The sequence below is a fragment of the Bos taurus genome, chromosome 2 (genome assembly GCF_002263795.3).
Source record: "Bos taurus isolate L1 Dominette 01449 registration number 42190680 breed Hereford chromosome 2, ARS-UCD2.0, whole genome shotgun sequence".
NCBI classification, from domain to species: Eukaryota; Metazoa; Chordata; class Mammalia; order Artiodactyla; family Bovidae; genus Bos; species Bos taurus.
Window position 1 is genome coordinate 131010682 of NC_037329.1, and position 21506 is coordinate 131032187.

Consider the following 21506-nt stretch of genomic DNA (forward strand, 5'->3'; position numbering starts at 1 on the left):
CTTTCATCAAGAGGCTCTTTAGTTCTTCCTCACTTTCTGCCGTAAGTGTGAAGTACATCATGCAGAGTACATCATGTGACATGCTGGGCTGGATGAAGCACAGGGTAAAGTGCTAAAAGACAAAGAATGGGAGAAGCCCACAAAAAGGGAACAAAGGAAATATCCACGGACTGGAGTGAGAACCTCAGGTGAAACAAACATGCCCCCTTCCTGGCTAGACCTAATTTGCATATGGGAAGCTGCGGGGTGGGGTTGGGGAGGCGGGGAAGATAAAAATGTATAAAAAGAGGGAGCCAAGATGGGTTGAGGCCTCTTTTTTGGGGTCTGCCCACCCTCACACCTCCACAGGGTACTATCCTTTGTTTGCCAAATAAAACTCTGAGCTGTAACTGTGCTGTAACACTGGTCTGCTGTTTCAAATCTTTGTTTCAGTAAGATGCTATGCTATGCTATGCTAAGTCACTTCAGTCATGTCCGACTCTGTGTGACCCCATAGACGGCAGCCCAACAGGCTCCCCCGTCCCTGGGATTCTCCAGGTAAGAACACTGGAGTGGGTTGCCATTTCCTTCAGTAAGATAGAACCAAGGAAATTACACTCTTCTGACACAAGATTGCTGGGAAAAAAAATCAATAACCTCAGATATGCAGATGATACCATCTTTATGGCAGAAAGCATAAGCTCTTTCTTGATGAAACTGAAAGAGGAGAGTGAAAAAGCTGGCTTAAAACTCAACATTCAAAAAATGAAGATCATGGCATCCGGTCCCATCACTTCATGGCAAATAGATGGGGATACAATGGAAACTGACAGACTTTAATTTTGGGGGCTCCAAAATCACTGCAGATGGTGACTGCAGCCATGAAATTAAAAGACCCTTGATCCGTGGGAGAAAAGCTATGACCAACCTAGACAGCATATTAAAAAGCAGAGACATTAGCTTGCTGACAAAGGCCCGTACAGTCAAAGGTCTGGTTTTTCCAGTAGTCATGTATAGATGTTACAGCTGGACCATAAAGAAGGGAGAGTGCTTAAGAATTGGTGCTTTTGAACTGTGGTGTTAGAGAAGACTCTTGAGAGGCCCTTGGACTACAAGGAGATCCAACAGTCAGTCCTAAAGGAAATCTAGTCCTGAATGTTCATTGGAAGGACTGATGCTGAAACTAAACTCCAGTACTTTGGCCATCTGATGGTAAGAGCCAACTCACTTGAAAGACCCTGATGCTGGTAAAGAATGAAGGCAGGAGGAGAAGGGGATGACAGAAGACGAGATGGTTGGATGGCATCATCGACTCAATGGACAGGAGTTTGAGTAAACTCCGGGAGCTGGTGATGGACAGAGAGGCCTGGCGTGCTGCAGTCCATGGGGTCGTGAAGAGTTCGACAAGACTGAGCTACTGAACAACCACCACCACCACCAATGGTTAGGGCTCAGCACTCTCACTCTACAGGGTGGATCCTTGGTGGGGAAACCAAAATCCCAGCAGCAGCAAATTGTGGCAAAAAAAAAAAAAGCATACAGTTCAAGGTTACCCACCTTGCTAGCTATTGAGTCAGAAATTAGCGCTTAGCTTGCCTCAGGGCTCTTACTCAAATGTAAAGTCCTCAAAATCCTTACTCAGGCAGTATCCTGTAGTTTGCAAAACACTCTGATAAGGTTCCTCTTTATATCCAGAGGCAGAGATGGAATAAAGGGAAGGTTTAAAAAGGAATAAAACGGAATGTTCCTAAAGAAGGGCGAAATCAGCATATGGAGATAACAACAGTGAGGAGGGTTGGCCACCTGCGAGGACGACCTTCCAGGGTAGAGAAACCCCGCCCCCCGTCACCCAGGGCCCCGCGTGCACTCCGGCACAGTCCAAGGCACAGGAAACCCATGCCTCCGAAGACTACGAATCCCAGCATGCCTTGCACCCAAGAGCAGCACGCAATGTACGCCGGGACACGTAGTCCAGTTCTCACTGAGAAGGCCAGAACGTGCCATGACGTCAGGAGGGCTCGGGAAAGGGGAGTCAGAAACCGGTCCAGGATCAAGTTTTAAATCTTCCAGAGCTGACCCTGGTTTTCTATGGGGACCCAAGTTTCAGGTCCCACCCCATAATCCAGCGGAGCTATGGTGTGCCTTGAGTGCCCTCTCGCCTAACTCCTTCACGGTTAAAGAAGTACCAGAAGGCAAGAACAGGCAGCTTTCAAGCCTCCAGGCACCGGCTTGTGAGACTAGTGGTGTGCAGGACGCTTCCTGGAGACTGGTTGAGACGTCGCTTCCCCCGCGGCGCCAGTGAGGACGTGGCCAGAGAGAGCCTCGAATAGCGGCTTCCCCTTCCTCTGCCCGACAGGCGAAAAAGAGAGGGGCGACAGAGGGGCGAGAGGGAGGCGCGGGCGGCGCAAAGGCTGCTGGGAGCGCGCGCATGCGCACGCCGCGGCGGGGAGTACACCCTCAACGTCTGCGGACGCTGCGGGCGTCGGGTGTCGGCGGCGGCGGCGGCGCTTTGCGGCTGGTCGTGCGGGTCGGGCGCGGGCGGGCAGGCACGGCGGCTGAGGCGCGCACAGGTGATTGACTGGCCAGCTGGCTGAGGCACCGCCTGGTCCTCATTGCTGGCAGGTGGCGGGATCCATTTGGGCGGCGGTGGAGGCGGCGGCGGCAGCGGTGGCCGGGCTCAGGAGGCACTCCCTGGGCCAAGGCCATGGCACCGCGGCTGCAGCTGGAGAAGGCGGCCTGGCGCTGGGCGGAGACGGTGCGGCCCGAGGAGGTGTCGCAGGAGCACATCGAGACCGCCTACCGCATCTGGCTGGAGCCCTGCATCCGCGGCGTGTGCAGGTGAGGCCCGCGCAAAGGGACTCGCGCCCCTCCTCGCGCCGGACCTTGGAAAACCAGACCGTGGGGCAGCGGTGGGGGCGGGGGTGGGGGCTCCCGTTGGGGTGGGGAAGGAAGACGGCGGCCCATTGCGTGCCTCTCTAAGGCTTGGAGAGAACCCCGTGGAGGGCTTCCTCCTCTCCGCCTTCTGGGCGACCCGGGAAAGGCACAGCCTTGCAGGGCTGTGCACGGAGGTGATGATGCTGAAAGCCCTTCAGAAAAGGTTCTGAGTACTTACCTCGAAGATGGCGGTGGGGATGGTTGAAAGCAGGAACTGGAGAGCTTCGCAAACGTTGGTGGTCGTTCCATCCTGGCCGCGGCTCGGCGTTTGGTTTTAGAAAACTGGGAACTTGGAAGTGTTTTTCATCATTGTCTTGTGTTGGTGTCGACGCTGAAGGCTGGGTCCTATTTTTGGGGTAGGGCGGCTTTAGGAAAACGCATATAGTTAGCCTGCGTCATCGGTACCCTTCATCTCCAGTTGACATCCCCTCTTTCACTAATTTAGTAATTTTTTTAGCCTTTTTTTTTTTCTTACCGCCCCCCCGCCCCCCGCCCGGGGGAGGGGTCGACTCTGACCCAGTACCGTTTTGCCAGGTACACAGTATGAGCTGTGTTGGTGTTCTCCTTCACTTCTGCCTAGCCTTCGAACCTTCTTTGCCTTTCCTTTTAGATCGAATCCTTAGCTGTTTTTTGCACGTTTTAACGCGGGAACTATAGTTTGTGTTCCGGAGTGTTGTGGAATTGACTTAGCCAAGACAGGCATGCTTCGTATCCTTTTAGCGAGTACTCAGTAAAGACTTCCTGGAGTTGTTACATTTCCAGGCAGGACCCCGGAGGAATGGAAGTCAGGGTCTCAGATCTGAAGCTTTAAAGTCTCGTGTGGGAAGTGAAACGAGTTAGGGAGCTTCCATAAGGCAAACGAATAATTCCAAGTTCTGATCGTCTGGCTCACGAGGAGGGCAACAGGCAGTACTGGAATGACATAGCCTGTATAATGGATAAGCTTCAGTCAGTTTCTCCACCTACTTTCCAGAGTAACCAAAAAATAGAAATTGTTTCACTATAATAGTTTTGATTTTAATAGAAAGAAAGGAGTAGAAATTGGCTGAGTTCACTATAAGGGAAATGTCACAGAGGTGAGTTTTAAGCTGCAACAGTAGCAAGCTTTATATCCAAGCATTTTTTTTTTTCTTAAACAACATCACTCATTTAAAATGTACAATCCAGTGGTTTTTAGTTGGTATATTCACAAAGTTGTTCAGAACACAACTCAATCTGACCTCACCCCCCCAAAAAAGCCCTGTACCCATTAGCTTGGCACTTGTAAACCACCTCCCCCACCCCAAGCATGCAAGTAATCACTGATCTACTTTCCACCTCTAAATTGGCCTTTTCTGAACATTTCATGTAAATGGAATCATACAGTGTGTCAACTTTAGTGACTTCTTTGACAGCATAATGTTTTCAAGAATCATCCATGTTGTAGCATATGTCAGGTTTCCATTTCATTTCAAAAAATTGTAAAAGTTATGTAAAACGCACAGTGAAATTTACCGTTTTTAAAGTATACAATTCCACTGCATTAAGTTTCCTTACATATTGTACAAACATCACCATTGTCTCCTTCCGGACTTCTTCCATCGCCCTAAAAGGAAACTCCATTTCCATTAACCTAGTCACATCCCACTTTCCCTTCCTCCATCCCCTGGCAAGCACTCATTTTTTCATCTCTATAGATTTCTTTATTCTGGATATTTTATATTAAGTGGAATCATAAAATACGTGGCCTTTTTTTGTCTGGTGTTCACCTAGCGTAATGTTTTCAAAGGTCATCCATGTTACAACACGTGTCAATACTCTGTTCCTTTTTGTGGTTGAATAGTATTCCACTGTTGGACATAACACATTTTGTCTGTTCATTAGTTGATGGATCTAAAAGAGTTTCCCGCAACTTCATGAGGGATAATTGACAAATACAGTTGTACATATTTAAAGTGTACAATACGAGGGACTTTCCTGGTAATCCAGTGGCTAAGATTCCATGCTTCCATTGCAGGGAGCCCAGGTTTGATCCCTGTTGCGGAACTAGATCCCACATGCCCCAGCTAAAGATCCCATGTGCCTCAACTAAGACCGCCTGCAGCCAAATCAATATTTAAAAACCAAAGTGGACAACATAATTTGATAGGCATTGTGGAGTGATTACCAGAATCAAGGCAACGAACACCTCACAACATAGTTAAATTGATGGGTATTTTGGTTGTTTCCACTTTTTGGCTGTTGTGAATAGCTTTGGTATGAATGTTTGTGTGCAAGTTTTTGTTGGAACACCTGTTCTTTCGTTCCTTTAAGTATTTACCTGGGAGAGGAATTGCTGGGTCATTTAATAACTATGTTTAACACTTTGAGGAACTAATTGTTTTCCAAAGCGGCTGCAGTAGTTTGCATATAATGTATGTCGATTTCAATTTCTCCATCCTCACAGTTTTTTTCTTATAGCCATCCTAGTGGATGTGCATTGGTATCTCATTATGCTTTTGATTTGCGTTTTCCTGATGACTAATAAGGTTGAGCATCTTTTCATGTGCTTATCGACCATTTGTAGATCTTTGGAGAGGTCTTTTCACATCTCTTGCCCAGTTTTAAAATGAGATTGTCTTTACTTTTGAGTTACAGCTTTTCATATATTCTCAGTATAAGTCCCATGTATTTGCATATATTTTCTCATTCTGTAGGTTCTCTATTTCCCTTTCTAGTTAGTACCCTTTGCGACAAAAAAGCTTTTACTTTAATATACCATTGACTCTGGGGCTTGTCTGGTGGCTCAGTGCTAAAGAATCCATCTGCCAGGCAGGAGATAGGTTCAGTCCTTGGGTCGGGAAGGTCCGCTGGAGAAAGAAACGGCAACCCGCTCCAGTATTCTTGCCTGGAGAATCCCATGGATAGAGCTGGGTGGGCCACAGTCCATGGGGTCGCAAACAGTCAGACAGGACTTAGCTCCTAAACGACAATAACAACACAGCAGTTTTATTTATCTTTTGTTTTGGTCACTTGTTCTTTTGAAACCAGGCCTGATTTGAAGTCCAAGCAGTTTTTATTTAAATATCAGAAAGATTTCTCTTACCCTTTTGTTTAAGCATTTCTTCTGACTCTTAAGATGAGATTAAGTAATTAAGATATTATCAATATCTTTTAAACACTTTACAGAAAAATTTTCAGTGAGATGCCAGAGCTGAAGAAGTGTGTAGCCACAGGCAAAGACAAGATGACTCAGGACTATTTACCTTCTGAGACTGCTTAGTACAGTCACAGCATGAAAGCAATCTATACTAAATCTTAGGTACAAAGAATTCTGCAAATATTTTGTCTTAATTCTTAAAACCAGTAAGGATTGTAGTCAAATCAGTCCCTTTCCCGTGGTTTCCCCAGTGGCTCAGACGGTCAATCTGCCTGCAATGCAGGAAACCTGGGTTCGATCCCTGGATCAGGAAGATCCCTTGGAGTAGGAAATGGCAACCCACTCCAGTATTCTTGTCTGGAGAATCCCTTGGACAGAGTAGCCTGGTGGGCTACAGTCCATGGGGTCGCAAAGAGTCAGACACGGCTGAGTGACTAACACTTTCACTTTCGAGTTCCTTGCAGTAAAACTGTTCGGTGAGGGATATGCAGCTTTCATATTGCCCCATTTTGGTAGATTTCTCATGAGAGTGGTGGTTTCCTTTACATTCCTACTACCAGTGTGTAAGAATGTCTTGTTTCCATAATCAACACAATATGTTAGTCAGACTTTTTCATCTGATAGGTGGGATATGGTGTCATATTATTTCTTTTTGTGACAGTTAAGATCTTGATTTGAATTTTTAAAACCTGAACTTACACTTCTAGTTGTATATAGGAGTGTAATGTCTGTTTTGTTTTCATCAGAGAAACCAAAACATTTCAGAGATGTAATGCATTCAAGAAAGTCATCGTTATGCCACTGATTTAACTGTGCCTCATGGATAGTGGGATCTTAGTTCCCCAATCAGGGATGGACCCTGGGTCCCTGCATTGAAAGCACTGAGTCTGAACCACCAACCGCCAGGGAATCCCTTGTTAGACCAGTTTAAGAAACACTTAAGTGACTGCCCCTGGCTCTAGTCTAAACCCCTTAGTAAGGACTGTTGGACCTGATGCTTAAGTTTCTGTTGAGCCTTTCCTCTTTGATGTGCTGGTGATACCTTTTCTCTGTTGGTGCACTTTCTCTCTCACTTTACCACTTTTGCCTTGCTAACCTGTCCCTGATCCTCAGAAGAGGTCAGGGAACAGATTTTTTTAAATTAAAAAAGTCTTATTAATTATGGCAAAATTTAAACATACACCGAAGTAGGATTTCCCTGCTGTTCCAGTGGTTAAGAGTCCATTTTTGCACTGCATAGGGTGTGGATTCAGTCCCTGGTCAGAGAGCTAAGATCCCTATGCCATGTGATGTGGGGGAAAAAGAGAGAGAGAGAGATGGTATAATGACACCCCACGATCCCATACAGCTTTATCAGTTATTGACCCAAGATGATCAGTTGTTTTGTTGCTGAAAACTCAGCTCTTTGTACACCTGTGCCAAATTGAATTTGGAGGTCGTTTTGGGTGAAGTAGAAAAGTATAGCTTTATTACTTTCCAGGCAAAGGGGGCCATAGTGAGCTAATGCCCTCAGAACCTCGTGTCCCAGCTTGGGGATCAGTTCAGTCACTCAGTCGTGTCCGACTCTTTGTGACCCCACGGACTGCAGCACGCCAGGCTTCCCTGTCCATCATCAACTCCCAGAGCTTGCTCAAACTCAGGTTCATCTAGTCGGTGATGCTGGATCTTAGCTGTGGCTCTCAGGATCTTAAAGCATTGTGTCTTGAGGATCTCATCCTCTGTCGTCCCCTTCTGCCTTCAATCTTTTCCAGCATCAGGGTCTTTTCCAGTGAGTCAGTTCTTCGCATCAGGCGGTCAAAGAATTGGGAGTTTCAGCTTCAGTCCTTCCAGTGAATATTCAGGACTGATTTCCTTCAGGATGGACTGGTTGGATCTCCTTGCAGTCCAAGGGGCGCTCAAGAGTCTTCTCTAACACCACAGTTCAAAAGCATCAATTCTTCAGTGCTCAACTTTCTTTATAGTCTGACTCTCACATAGTCAACTCATATAGACAAGTCTATATAGTCCAGTTCTTGGGGAAGATAGAAGTCTTATCGTAATTATTCAAAAAGGGTGTGCTCACCTTGTGGACAGTCTTCTGAGGGGTTAGTGGTGAGGTAAAGAGGAATCACCTTCAGGTCCAGCTGATCTGGGGTCTGCATGCTTGTGGGCAGCATGCATGCCTGCTCAGTTGTGTCTGACTCTGCGACCCCATGGACTGTAGCCCACCAGGCTCCTCTGTCCATGGAATTTTCCAGGCAAGAATATTGGAGTGGGTTGCCATTTCCTTCTCCAAGGGGATCTTCCCCACCCAAGGATGGAATCCTCTCATCTTTCTCTCCTGTTGGCAGGTGAGTTGTTTACCACTGCGCCACCTGGGAAGCCTTGTGGGCAGTATACCGAAGTTAATTGGTAGCTTCTCCCACCTGGAGGGGCTTTCGGGCTCTGTGAGATAACTCAAAGGTATTGTTGTGTGTCCATTGAGGGGAAAACAGGACCTTGCCCCAAGGCTGCTCTTGACTGTTTCTCTCCCAGCCCTGCCCTTCCCTAATTAACGACTGCTCAAGTCTGCCCTTCAGAAGCAGGGAAGGTCAAGGAGGCTGAAGGAAGGCTGTTTCCTGGAGTCAGAAATGGGGGCACAGAGAGACCTTGTCCCCAGGAGCCCAACAGGGCCCTGCGCCGCGTCAGTTTATTCTCAGTGAATGATGTACTTTCATTACTTAACACAACTTTAAAGATTTCCAGTGTAATGCGTGTTACTGGTTTAGGAAGTATTCTGTGTTCTATGAAACCTGTGTCTGTGGAGTTTTGTTCTTTATGTGTCTCTGCTGTTCTACACCAGCACTTGCAGGATTACTTAGTATAACCAAGCTTTGAATGAAAGTGAGAAACCTCCCCTTAATCTCAGGTTGAGCTGGTATTTGATATTTTTCATTTTCTTTCTATGTATCTGTTAAATTCAACAAATATTTATTATATGCCATGCAGAGTAGTCATTCTTTATTCAGAAAAAAATTTTTTTCCGGCATCTCCTGTGGTCTAGGGTGGCTCTGAAATAGAGCCAACTGAGGTTAAAGTTCCTTCATTTGCCATTTATTTTAGAGATAAGAAAGATATAAACAACATAATATTTACTTTCACAAAAGGAGACAGTTTGAAAATGGACCTCAGCAATGTCCTTTAGAGTCCTGGATCGGTTCCCCACCCACCCGCCAGTTATGGCTAAAGCCACAACTAGAAATTGTTTTAAATTCCATTAATGTATCTTTGTTGTACTGGGTCTTTGTTGCTGTGTGGGCTTTTCTGTAGTTGGCGGTTAGCAGGGGCTGCTCTCGTTTTGCAGTGCGGGGCTTTTCATCACCATGGCTTCTTGTGGAGTTCTAGGGCTTGCAGGCTTAAGTACTTGTGGCACATGGGTTTAGTTGCCCCATGGCCTCTGGGATCTTCCTGGGCCAGGGGTTGAGCCCCTGCCTCCAGCATTAGCAGATGGATTCTTCGCCACTGGACCACCAGGCAAGTCCTCCCAATTGAAAAAAAGGTGCCTCGGATCTTAGTTGTGGCTGTCAGGGTCTTAAAGCATTGTGTCTTGAGGACCTTTTTGTTGTAGCTGATGGACTCTCTGTGGTTGTGGCTTGGGATTTCTAGAGTGCTTGACTCAGTAGTTGGCATGTGGTTGGCACCCCACTCCAGTACTCTTGCCTGGAAAATCCCATGGACGAGGAGCCTGGAAGGCTGCAGTCCATGGGGTCGCGAAGAGTCGGAGTCAGACACGACTGAGCGACTTCACTTTCACTTTTCACTTTCATGCGTTGGAGAAGGAAATGGCAACCCACTCCAGTGTTCTTGCCTGGAGAATCCCAGGGACGGGGGAGCCTGGTGGGCTGCCGTCTATGGGGTCACACAGAGTCGGACACGACTGAAGCGACTTACCTTTTAGTTGCTATGCTGCGCATGGGATCTTACTGCCGTAACTGGGATCAAACCCGTGTCTTCTGCACAGCAAGGCGGACTCTTAACCACCAGACGACCCAGTTTTTTGTTTGTTTGTTTGATTTTTACTTTGTGGGTTTTGTCCCTTTTGATTCATAGAATGAGGTACGGGTCCATCTTTATTTTTGCTTTTTACTAAATGGGCACTCAGTTTTCTTAAACCATTTATTGAATAATCTAATCTTCACCAGCTCTAGTTGAGAGGCCGTCTTTAGTTATTTTCTTAGTGGTCCTGCCACAGGGCATGTGGGATCTTGGTTCCCAGCTAGGGATGGAACTCACGCCCCTTCAGTGGAAGCACTGAGTCTTAATCGCTGGACCGCCAGGGAAGACTCAAAGGCCACTTCTGTTATATGACAAATTACTGTACGTATTTGGGGACGTACAGTACCCCATTCCCTTCCGCTGATTCTACTTAATATCCCTGTACTAGGATAACAGTTCCAGTTACTTGCCAGCATTTTTAAAATACCTGATAAGGCAGGAGCCTTCTTAAATTTCTCTGTGAAGGACTTCCCCCGTGGTCTAGTGTTTTAAGACTGAGCTCCCCATGCACGGGGCCCAGGTTCCACCCCTGACTGGGGAACTAGAGGGCCCGTGTGGCAGGCCGGTAGACAGCAGCTTAAAAAAAGGCTCAAAAGTTTTCTAGTGGTTCTTATTCAACTAAAATTTATATTTTATGTACAGAAAAGTGCACAAAGTCATGAGATTTACACTGGGTGAATTATCACACAGGGAACATATATCTCATGTATCTAACAGCAAGATGAAATAAAACGCTGCTGTGGGGACTTCTCCGGTGGTCCAGAGGTTAAGATGCCGCGCTTGCCCTGCAGGGAGTATTGGTGTTCAGTGGCTAAGAATCCGCTTACCGATGCAGGGACACGGTCTGATCCCTGGTCCAGGAAGATCCTCGTGCTGCGGTGAGAAGCCCTGATATCGCAACTGTAGAAAAGCCTGCACAGAAAGGAAGACCCAGCTCAGCCAAAATTAAAATAGAGAACTTAAAAAAAAAAAAAGACAACACACTCGCCTTACTTTGAACACCAGAGATTATCTACCTTGTTTTGAACTTTGTATACAATTAATTTTACATTGTATTTCCTCTGGCCTCTTTTGCTCAGCACTGTGAGATTCATTCATATGGTGAGTAGCAGCAGGATGTTCATTCTTAGTCATTTGCAGATCATACACACGCACGAGGGATCTTAGTTCTTGACCAGGGATCAAACCAGAGCCCCCTGCATTGCAAGATGGTTATTCTTAACCGCTGGAACGCCAGGGAAGTCCTTACATTCAGTGTTTCTGTTCACAACTCATTGTCCAGAACTTATTTCATTGGTGCTGCCAATCCAGAACGTGTCTAGAACAGGGTTACTTGGCAAATGGCACTATAGTCCACCACTCACGGTGCGTTTCGCTTTCCTCAAATGACAACTTTTCATGCTTAGAGGCCATTTGTATGCCTCTTTCAGCAGCTTCTTGTGTCCTTTGCCCATTTTTATTTGGGGTTATTAGTCCTCATCAGTTGGTAGGCATTCTTTTTTAAAATACTTGTATTTTTAACTTCATTCTTGCCTGCGCTGAGTCTCCTCAGTGTGCTCTGTGCAGACTGTCTCTAGTTGTGGCAAGTGGGGGCTGCTGTCTGGTTGGGGAGTGCAGGCTTCTGCTGGCGGCGGCTTCTCTTGCTGCCGAGCAGAGACTCTAGAGGGCACAGGCTCAGCAGCTGTGGCTCTCAGGATTAGTTGCTCCTTGTCTGTGGAATCTTCCTGGACCAGGGATCTCACCCATGTCCTGTGCATTGGCGGGAGGATTCTTATCCACTGGATCACCAGGGAAGTCCAGTAGGAGTTCTTTATGTATTAAGAGATTATTTCTGTGACATGAGTTGTAAAAAGAATTTTTTAATTGTATCATTGTCTTTTTTATTTCCTCTTGTGGCTGTGCCGTGTGGCATGTGGAACTTCCTTTACCAGGGATTGAACCCATGCCTCCTGCAGTGCAAGCACAGAGCCTTAACCACTGGGCCACCAGAGAGGTGCCTATACCATTGTCTTTTGACTTATGGATTGGTTAGCCATGCAAAAATGTTTTATGAGATTAAATTAATGGATCTTTTGTGACTTCTAAACGTTGAGTCATCAGCTCAGTCCTTTTTCATACCAGTGTGTAAAAGAAATTTGCTGGGTTTTTTTTTTAAATGTTATTGTGGTTTTAATTAATGTTTAAATCTTTGATCCAGTTGGAATTTGTACTGAAGTGATACTGTGAAATGAATCCAATTGTATCTTTTTGCAGGTAGCTGCCTGCTTGCCCATCCCTGTTTATTAAAGATGATGTCTTTCCTCCACTGATGTGGACACCTTTGTTGCATGCTGAGTTGCCCTGTGTTTCTGAACTTTTTGTTACAGTGTTTTGGTTTGGGGGTCTTTGTGATTCAGTATCTTGTAGGACTCATGTCTTTACTCCACTGATGGGGATACCTTTGTTGCATGCTGAGTTACAGTGTGTATTTGGGTCTGTTTCTGAACTTTTTATTTTATTACATTGTTTTAGTTTGGGGGTCTTCCTGATTCAGTATCCTGTAGGACTTAATCCTTCCTGATTGTTCTTTTTAGGAGTTGTTTTGTTTTGGCTTTTAAATTTGTGTTGTGTTCCATAATTTGTCTGCTTGATTTAATAATAAAAAAAATCTTCGAATTTTTTTTGGACAGTTTACAATCCAGGAAGATGAAGATGAGCCATGTTCACTCCATGGCTGAGTTTGAGCAGTGTGTCATAAAATGCTTTTAAAAAAAAACCAAGCAGGAGTGAGTAGATTAAGTTTGATTTTTTTTTTTTTTTTTTCAGTTTGAAATTGTGCTGGTGGGAGGAGGAGGGACTCTCCTTAGGGGTCTGGTGGGGTGCCCTGTGGTGCCCTTTGAGAGGCTGCTGGGGCACTGAGCTGTGTTCTCTTTTTATTTTCTTTCCTAGTAGAGGACTTACTAATATTGTTTTAATAGCTACTTTGCTTTGGGGGGTTTTCTAAACTTGTCTTCCGTGTGTGCACAATCTTGTCCGACTCTGCGTCCCTATGGCTTGTGACCCACCAGGCTCCTCTGTCCGTGGGATCCCCAGGCACGAATTCTGGAGTGGGTTGCCATGCCCTTCTCCAGGGGCTCTTCCCGACCCAGGGGTTGAACCTGTATCTCTTTTGTCTCCTGCATTGGCTGGTAGGTTCTTGACCACTGGCACCACCTGGAAAGCCAGCAGCAGCCTTGAAAAATTGTAAACGTTTAGGTGAAGGATAAGAAGCCTTTTTGTGTCCAATGATCTGACCTTGGGACTCTTTCTCATGAAAAAGAGCAGCTACAGGGCTGGGAAGCCTGCTTCGGGCGGTGGCTGCCTGTGTGAACGAGGTTTCGCGAGGACCCTGATGCCTCGTCGTCCTCTTGGCTGTATGTCTCTTGTGTCCTTTTGGTTAGAATTCAGAATTTCAAATAAAATCAGGTTGTTAGGTGAATGAAAACTTAATGGATTTCCAGTTGTGAATATTCTGAAAGCAGTCATTGCTAGTGGTTCCCATCCTTCCTTTAATAAATATTTTAAATGAAGCCACGTATATCCAACCCTGTTCCTTACCCCGCCTCCACAAAAACAATCAGTACTGAGTGCTGTTGCCCTGAACCCTTGCGTCAGCCGTTATCTTGCGCGTTTCTCATCTCTCGGTTACAGCGTCTATGTTGTTTCTCTGCTTCGCTGCCGCTCTCCGCCAAGAGCCAAGATTTAGACTTCGAAAATGTCCCATTTAAAAAAAATTAGAAGCTTAAAACTTAGTAAAAATAGGAGGAGCTTGGTGAGAGTGGCAGTGATTGGAAAAGCAAAACTTGTGAAATCTTCAGATGATTCTGATAAGCCACCTTGCTTGAGAAGCGTAACTAGAGAACCTTTTTTATGTTTTTGTCAAACGGCTGGTAATGCCTTGGTCTTTTCTTTTCTCTTTCCTGTTGGGCTTTTTATTTTGGGGTATAACCGATTTACAATGCTCTGATAGTTTCAGATGAACAGCGAAGGGACTTAGCCATACATATACATGTATCCATGTAGAGGGTCTTTCTAAAGTTCCAGTCTAGTTCTTTTTCTTCGTAAAATTGTGTATTGGCTCCTTGTTGTTTCTGGAATAAAGTCCGAGCTCTTGCCATGCATGGTGTTTGAGGGCTTCTGTGATCTGATCCAGCTCCTACTTCTCTGCAGCCTCAGGGGCTTTCCCAGGGGCTTTCGCCTCTCCCCAAAGCCTCCAGCTGTGATGAACTGCATCTGCAGGAAGATTAACGTGTAAGCCTCCGTTGGTTTTGCCTCTCCAGCCTGTCTCCATAGGCTCTCCTCGGCCTGGGAGGCTCTTGGGTTCTCCTTTCACATGCAGTGAGTTCCTGTGTGCCCTTGGAGACGCCCAGCTTGGCAACAGCCCCCTCCTGTGGGGTTCCTGCTGAGCTTAATGCCAGTGCAGCGCTCACTTTTCTGAAGCTGTCCTTTGTGAGCGCTTCTTTACTGCCTGGGACTTTGTCTTTTATTTTGGTATATCCTGGGCTGGTCGGACATGACTGAAGCAACTTAGCAGCAGCGGCAGCAGCGGGTCCTGTAATTCTTATCCGAGCATATCAACTTGACAGAATGTGTGGACCTGTAGAGTCTAGTTGCTTTTAGAAGATGATAGGTTTTGGTTAGAGAGTCACATTGTTGACTTTCACTCAGGGCACTGTGACATATCTTGTGGAAAACTGATGCTGGTAACGTCGACTGATAGCAACTGGAAACGGTCCCGCAGCAGCACTCCGAGCACAGATCACCCAGACTGATCACAGCCGCTACCTCTTACCCAGTACCACTTCTACCCTTGTTTTCATCATCCTCTCTTTCTGGCTAGAGGCAGAAAGGGCAGAATAGTCTTATTGTCTCATGTACTTAAGTGTTTTTATAAACGTGGGCTTCAAAGGGGATCCAGATTAAAAAGATCAGAAAATTTTAGTGTTCACCTAATCCCATCCCCCTTGTTTTATAAATGAAGAAACAGGGACTTTTTCCTCTGAGCAGAGTCATGGCAGGGATTGGTTTTGTCTTCTTTCGACTAGCACGTAGGACACGAGGAGCCAGGGAAGGTTGAGTCAGCCGCCAGAGCTCTGGAGAGGGCTTGAAGTCAGGCAGTGACTTGCTGTAACCTCTGCCCTCGCCCACCTGTCAAACGGTGGGGAGGCTTCTGAACAACTCCTGCCTTGTTGGCATCTGGCGAGGGACTGTTTTGAGATTATGAAATGATAGAGGGACGAGAGTGTTCTTGGTTAGAGGGGACTAGTTTGGAAGGGAGTTCCTGGACCTAACTAATCCTAAGCAGCCACCATTCTGGTAAGAGTGGCGGCATTCACAGTTACAGACGATTTGAAATTTTCAAGGACAGTTCAGTCAGTGGTTATTATTGGAACCATTTCAGTAATATTCGTCTAACCTGTTCTCTGCATGTGTGTGTATGTGTACACACACACAAATCACTTTCAGAATCTGGTGCTGCGTTAGGCAAAGCTTTAGTATGGTCAGGGGTCTTCCCCAGAAGCAGGAGAGTTGGCTTGTTGCCGTTCTTCATTGATTTCTCCCTGGGCTGGGTGTGAAACGAAGCCAGAGAGCCAAGAAACTAAAAGGTGTTGAGGGAGAAAAACAGCGATAATAACTCTTTAAGTGATCGCGCAGAGAGTAAGATCTCCACCCTCCACTCCCATCCAGATAATAAATTTTCTCTGAACTGCACAGCAACTGTGTGTTCAGTGACTATTGATTTCTGTCCACTATGCTGGATGGTGTACTTCTAAATGACAGATGGTTGGAGATCCGTGAAAACAGAACCAAAACTACCACTCTTAACCTGTGGTGAGTGTAGAAGAAGCTTAAATCATTTGTACCCCTGGATTGTTAGCCTACTTTTTTTTGTTTGTTTCTATGTTTTTTACCACTTTACAGTTTTTTTTTAAATTATATAACTCAACTTTACTTACTTTATAAACTTTTTATTTTGTATTGGGATATAGCCAATTAAAAATATTGTGATAGTTTCAGGTAGACAGCAAAGGGATACATGTACATGTATACACTCAACCATATATATACAATGTGTCCATTCTCCTCCAAACGCCCCTCCCATCTACGCCTGTCACATAACATTGAGGAGAGTTCCCTGTGCTGAACAGTAGATCCTTGGTTATCCATTATGACTCTCGCAATCTGTACGTGTCTATCCCACACTCCCTAACTATCCCTCACAGACAGTTTGACTTGTGAGAAATTGTTTCCTTTTTTTACAGTTTTGGACATCACTACAGATGTCTCCTTTTCCTTCTTGCTTGCACCATCTAATCTGTTCCCAAGTCCTGTTGATTTCATTGCATTGCTATGCTTGGATTCAGCTTTCTTTCCTTGCTTGCATTGCCACCAAACAGGTTTAGGACTTCATCTCTCACCAGGAAAATCGTTGTGTTTCTCTGTTCAGCTTCAATCCATCACTTGCATTGCTACCAAAGTGTTTATTGGCCTAAAAGCACAGCAGGTGATGTCCCACAGCAGGGTATCAGACCACACGTTTCGGAACCTGCCCCCTGCCTACTCCTGCAACCACTTGGTGTTCTTGTATCCATAGCCCCAGGAAGAAAGTAGCTGTTAGAATTCTTCATTTTGTTTCATTGCCACAGTGGCAGACATTCTGTGGACAAGTGCCTAAAAGTATTGAAACAAAATCTTGGTGTCATTTAACATTTTGAGGTATTTTCTCATGTTTCCCCAAAAGGGTCATGTTTAACCATGGACAGTGACTCTCACTTTACCCTGATTCATCACCAATTTTTTTTTTTGCTAATTCTGTAAGTGAAAACATTTTTCATGGCTGTTTTACTTTTGCATTTTTCCAGAGCGGAGATGTTTCCCCCTGTGTTTGTTAACTGGTCTTATAGGAAGGCTTAAGGAAGCTTTTTAAGAATTGGGAGATTTGGGAATTCCCTGGTAGTCCAGTGGTTAGGACTCATTTGTACTGCTGTGGCCCTAGATTCAATCCCTAGTAGAGGAACTAAGATCCTGCAAGCTGCGTGATGTGCTTACTTAAAAAAAAAAAGAACTAGGGGGTCTGTCAGGCTGAAATGGACATTGGCTCTTGACGTTAATAACAGAAAAAGCTTTATTTAGTTAGTCTGTATTTGTTAGGGCTTCTAGATACAGGTAACGGAAACTTGAAACTAACCTCGTGTAAGGGAAGTGCCTCAGTTAAATCTAAGGAGGTGTTTTAATTCAGGAAAGATATGAACAAATAAATCAATGCTAGGGCAGAACAAAGCTGGTGAAGGTAATGGAATTCCAGCTGAGTTATTTCACATCCTTAAAGATGATGTTAAATGCTGCACTCAATATGGCAGCAAATTTGGAAAACTCAGCAGTGGCCACAGGACTGGAAAAGGTCAGCTTTCATTCCAATCCCAAAGAAAGACAACACCAAAGAACTGCTGCACAATTGTGCTCCTTTCACGTGCTGGCAAGGCAGTGCTCAAAATCCTTCAGGCTAGGCTGCAACAGTATGTGAACTGAGAACTTCCAGATGTACAAGCTGGATTTAGAAAAGGCAGAGGAACCAGAGCTTAGATTGCTAACATCTACTGGATCATAGAAAAAGCAAGACAAACGTCTACTTCTGCTTCATTGACTATGCTAAAGCCTTTGACTGTGTGGATCACAACAAACTGGGAAATTTTTAAAGAGATGGGAATACCAGACCACCTTACCTGCCTCCTGAGAAATCTGTTTATACAGGTCAAGAAGCAACACTTAGAACCGGACATGGAACAACAGACTGGTTCCAGGTTGGGAAAGAAGTACGTCAAGGTTGCATATTGTCACCCTGCTTATTTAACTTCTATGCAGAGTACATCATGAGAAACGCTGGGCTGAAGGAAGCACAAGCTGGACTCAGGATTGCTGGGAGAAATATCAATAACCTCAGATATGAAGATGACCCCACCCTTATGGCAGAAAGTAAAGAAGAACTAAAGAGCCTCGTGATGAAAGTGAAAGAGGAGAGTGAAAAAGCTAGCTTAAAATTCAGCATTCAGAAAACTAAGATGATGGTATCCGGGTCCATCACTTCATGGCAAATAGATGGAGAAAAAGGGGAAACAGTGACAGACTTTATTTTCCTGGGTTCAGAAATCACTGCAGACGGGGACTGCAGCCATTAAATTTAAAGACACTTGGCCCTTGGAGAAAAAACTATGACAAACCTACACAGCGTATTAAAAAGCAGACCTATCACTTTGTTGACAAAGGTCTGTCTAGTCAAAGCGATGGTTTTTCCAGTAGTCTTGTATGGATGTGAGAGTTGGACCATAGAGAAGGCTGAGCACCGAAGAACTGATGATTTTGAACTCTGGAGCTGGAGGAGACTCTTGAGAATCCCTTGGACTGCAAGGAGATCAAACCAGTCAATCCTGAAGTATTCATTGGAAGGGCTGATGCTGAAGCTGAAGCTCCAATACTTTGGCTACCTGATGTGAAGAGCTGACTCATTGGAAAAGACCCTGATGATGGGAAAGATTGAGGGCAGGAGGAGAAGGGGACGACAGAGGATGAGATGGTTGGATGGCATCACTGACTCAATGTTCGTGAGTTTGAGCAAACTCTAGGAGGTGGTGAAGGACAGGGAGGCCTGACTTCCTGCTGTCCGTGGGGTTGCAGAGTCTGACTTGACTTGGAGACAGAACAACGGTAAAGGGCAGGGAGACACTTGGGCTACGGAGCTAAGGAGGGGTTTGGGAACCTCTTTCACCTATTTCTCATGCAAATCAGCAGGTTGATTTCATTCTTAATGTTGGGACAACTACACTTCCAAAGTCCCACGCATCCCATAAGGCCTGCCACTGAAGACGGATTGTTTTGTTTTTTTCCCTTCTCTCAGTTCTTCTTTTAAATATTTTGTGAGGTTGTTTTTGGGTTCTGGATGGGAGCTGCGTCTCAGCAGCTCTTGCTAAAACCAGAGGAATGGAGGAACAGTTAGCCCCAAATTAAAAAAAAAAAAGGAATGTGGGGAAAGCTGAAGCAACTAGGCACACAGAGCAATAGGCATGCACCACACAGAACAAAGCCTAGTCTTGAAGCCAGCTGACATGTAAGTAAGTGAGATAGTGGGGTGGAAAAGAGCCAAGGGAGAACCGGAGTGACTGTTCTCCGTGCTTTGTTTTGTGATTCTGTTTTCCCTGATGCCCCTGTAGGCAAAATGACAGATTTCTGGGAAGAAGGATAACTGGGTATAGTTACAGAGTTGTAAGAATGTACTGTTTCAGAGAATGTACTCTTTCAGAGAAGATGAGTGGCATTACTCTACCCAGGTTAAATCAGAACTGCTTGTGACCTTGAAAAATTTGATGTTTAAGCCAGCATTAGCAAATCCAGATGCTTTCTAGTATCCTAGTAAGTTATAAAAATTTGAGTCAAGTGGCTAGGGTATTTACACATCAAACATGTAAACGTGTGTACCTACGTCACGCACGTGTCTCAGGCTCCTTAATCTGCCTCCTGTGCTCTCATAAAAAGAAGAGCGAGTATTTTTCTCCTGTAAGACAATTGGTACAGACAGGATGATGCTACTTGATGCCCATGCTGCTTCTGCGCACACGCTTAGTCGGGTCCAACTCTCGCGACGCCGTGAACAGAAGCCCGCCACGCTCCTCTGTCTGTGGGATGTTTCAGGCAAGAATATGGGAGTGGGTTGCAATTTCCTCCTCCCGGGGATTTTCCCAACCCAGGGATCGAACTGGCGTCTGCCTGCACATCTTTCTGTCTTTTTGTACAGTTCGTGAGGTTCTCATGGCAAGTACACTGGGCTGGCTTGCCATTCCCTCCTCCAGTGGATCACATATTTTCAGAACTGTCCGCTGTTACCCGTCCATCTTGGGTGGTCCTGCATGGCATGGCCCATAGCTTCATCAAGTCACACAGGCCCCTGCACCACAGCAAGGCCGTGATCCGTGAAGGGGATGTGCTAACCGTCGGACCGTTGCACCCATCTCCCATGCTAGTAAGATCATGCTTAAAATGTTGCACGCTAGGCTTCAGCATTATGCAAACCAAGAACTTGCAGATGTCCAAGCTGGCTTTAGAAAAGGTAGAGGAACCAGAGGTCAAGTTCCCAACATTCACTGGATCACAGAGAAAGCTAGGGAATTTTAGGAAAGTATCTACCTCTGTTTCATTGACTAAGCCAAAGCCTTTGACTGTGGATCATAATAAACTGTGTAAAGCTCTTAGAAATGGGAATACCAGACCACTTACCTGTCTCCTAAGAAATCTGTATGCGTGCAGGTCAAGAAGAAAGTCAGAATCCTGTATGGAACAACTGGTTGGTTCAGGGTTGAAAAGGAGTATGACAGGGCTGTCTGCTGTCACCCTGTTTGTTTAATCTATACGCTGAGCACATCATGAGAAATGCTGGGCTGGATGAGTTACAAGCTGGAATCAAGATAGGCGGAAGAAACAACAGCAGCCTCCGATATGTGGATGACACCACTCTTATGGCAGAAAGTGAAGAAGAACTAAAGAGCCTCTTGATGAGGGTGAAGGACGAATGTGAAAGAGCCGGCGTAAAACTAAACATTAAAAAAACTAAGATCGTGGCATCCAGCCTTGTTACTTCATGGCAAATAGAGGGGGAAATGTGTAAGTAGTGACAGATTTCCTCTTCTTGGGCTCTAAAATCACTGTGGATGGTGACTGCAGCCGTGAACTCAGAAGATGTTTGCTTCTTGGCAGGAAAGCTATGACAAACTTAGTGGGTTGAAAAGCAGAGATACTACTCTGCTGACAAAGGTCTGTATACTCAAGGCTATGGTCTTCCCAGTGGTCACGTACGGTTGTGAGAGCTGGACCGTAAAGACGGTGGAGCGCCGAAGATTTGATGCTTTTGAACTGGGGTGTTGGAGAAGACTCCTGAGAGTCCCTTGAAGAGCAAGGAGATCAAACCAGTCCATCTTGGGAAATCAATCTACTCGTTGGAAGGACTGATGCTGAAGCTGAAACTCCAGTGTTTTGGTCATCTGATGGGAACAGCTGACTCATTGGAAAAGGCCGTGATGCTGGGGAAGATTGAGGGCAGAAGGAGAAGGGGACACCAGAGGATGAGATGTCTGGATGGCATCACCGATGTAATGGACACGAACTTGGACAAACTTCTGAAGATGGTGAGGGACAGAGAGACCTGATGCGCTGCAGTCCATGGGGTCGGAAAGAGTCACGACTGGGTGATTGGATAGCAGCAGCTGCCTGCATACCTGTAGTCTGCAGCTGATGGCTGTAAAAGGAGCTTGGGGGCATTGGAGACTGACTGGGAGAGGTTTTCTTCTACAGGGGGTTTCATCTAGCTGTCTGTACTTGGCATCTGCTGTGCTGCTTGTCTCAGTGCAGTCGCTCAGGCATGTCCAACTCTTTGTGACCCCATGGACTGCAGCCCGCC

General features: G+C 45.6%; 1 protein-coding gene across 5 annotated transcripts in view; it reads left to right on the forward strand.

Moving 5' to 3' along the window:
- Window positions 1-2492: 2492 nt before the first annotated feature.
- Window positions 2493-21506, forward strand: part of USP48 (ubiquitin specific peptidase 48) — a 72903-nt gene continuing 53889 nt past the window's right edge. For all 5 annotated transcript variants that reach the window (XM_003585792.6, XM_005203335.5, XM_005203334.5 and 2 more), the window contains exon 1: window positions 2493-2817. In XM_003585792.6, the coding sequence (XP_003585840.2) occupies window positions 2684-2817 (134 nt within the window). In that variant the 5' untranslated portion in view covers window positions 2493-2683. The remainder of the gene's footprint in view (window positions 2818-21506) is intronic.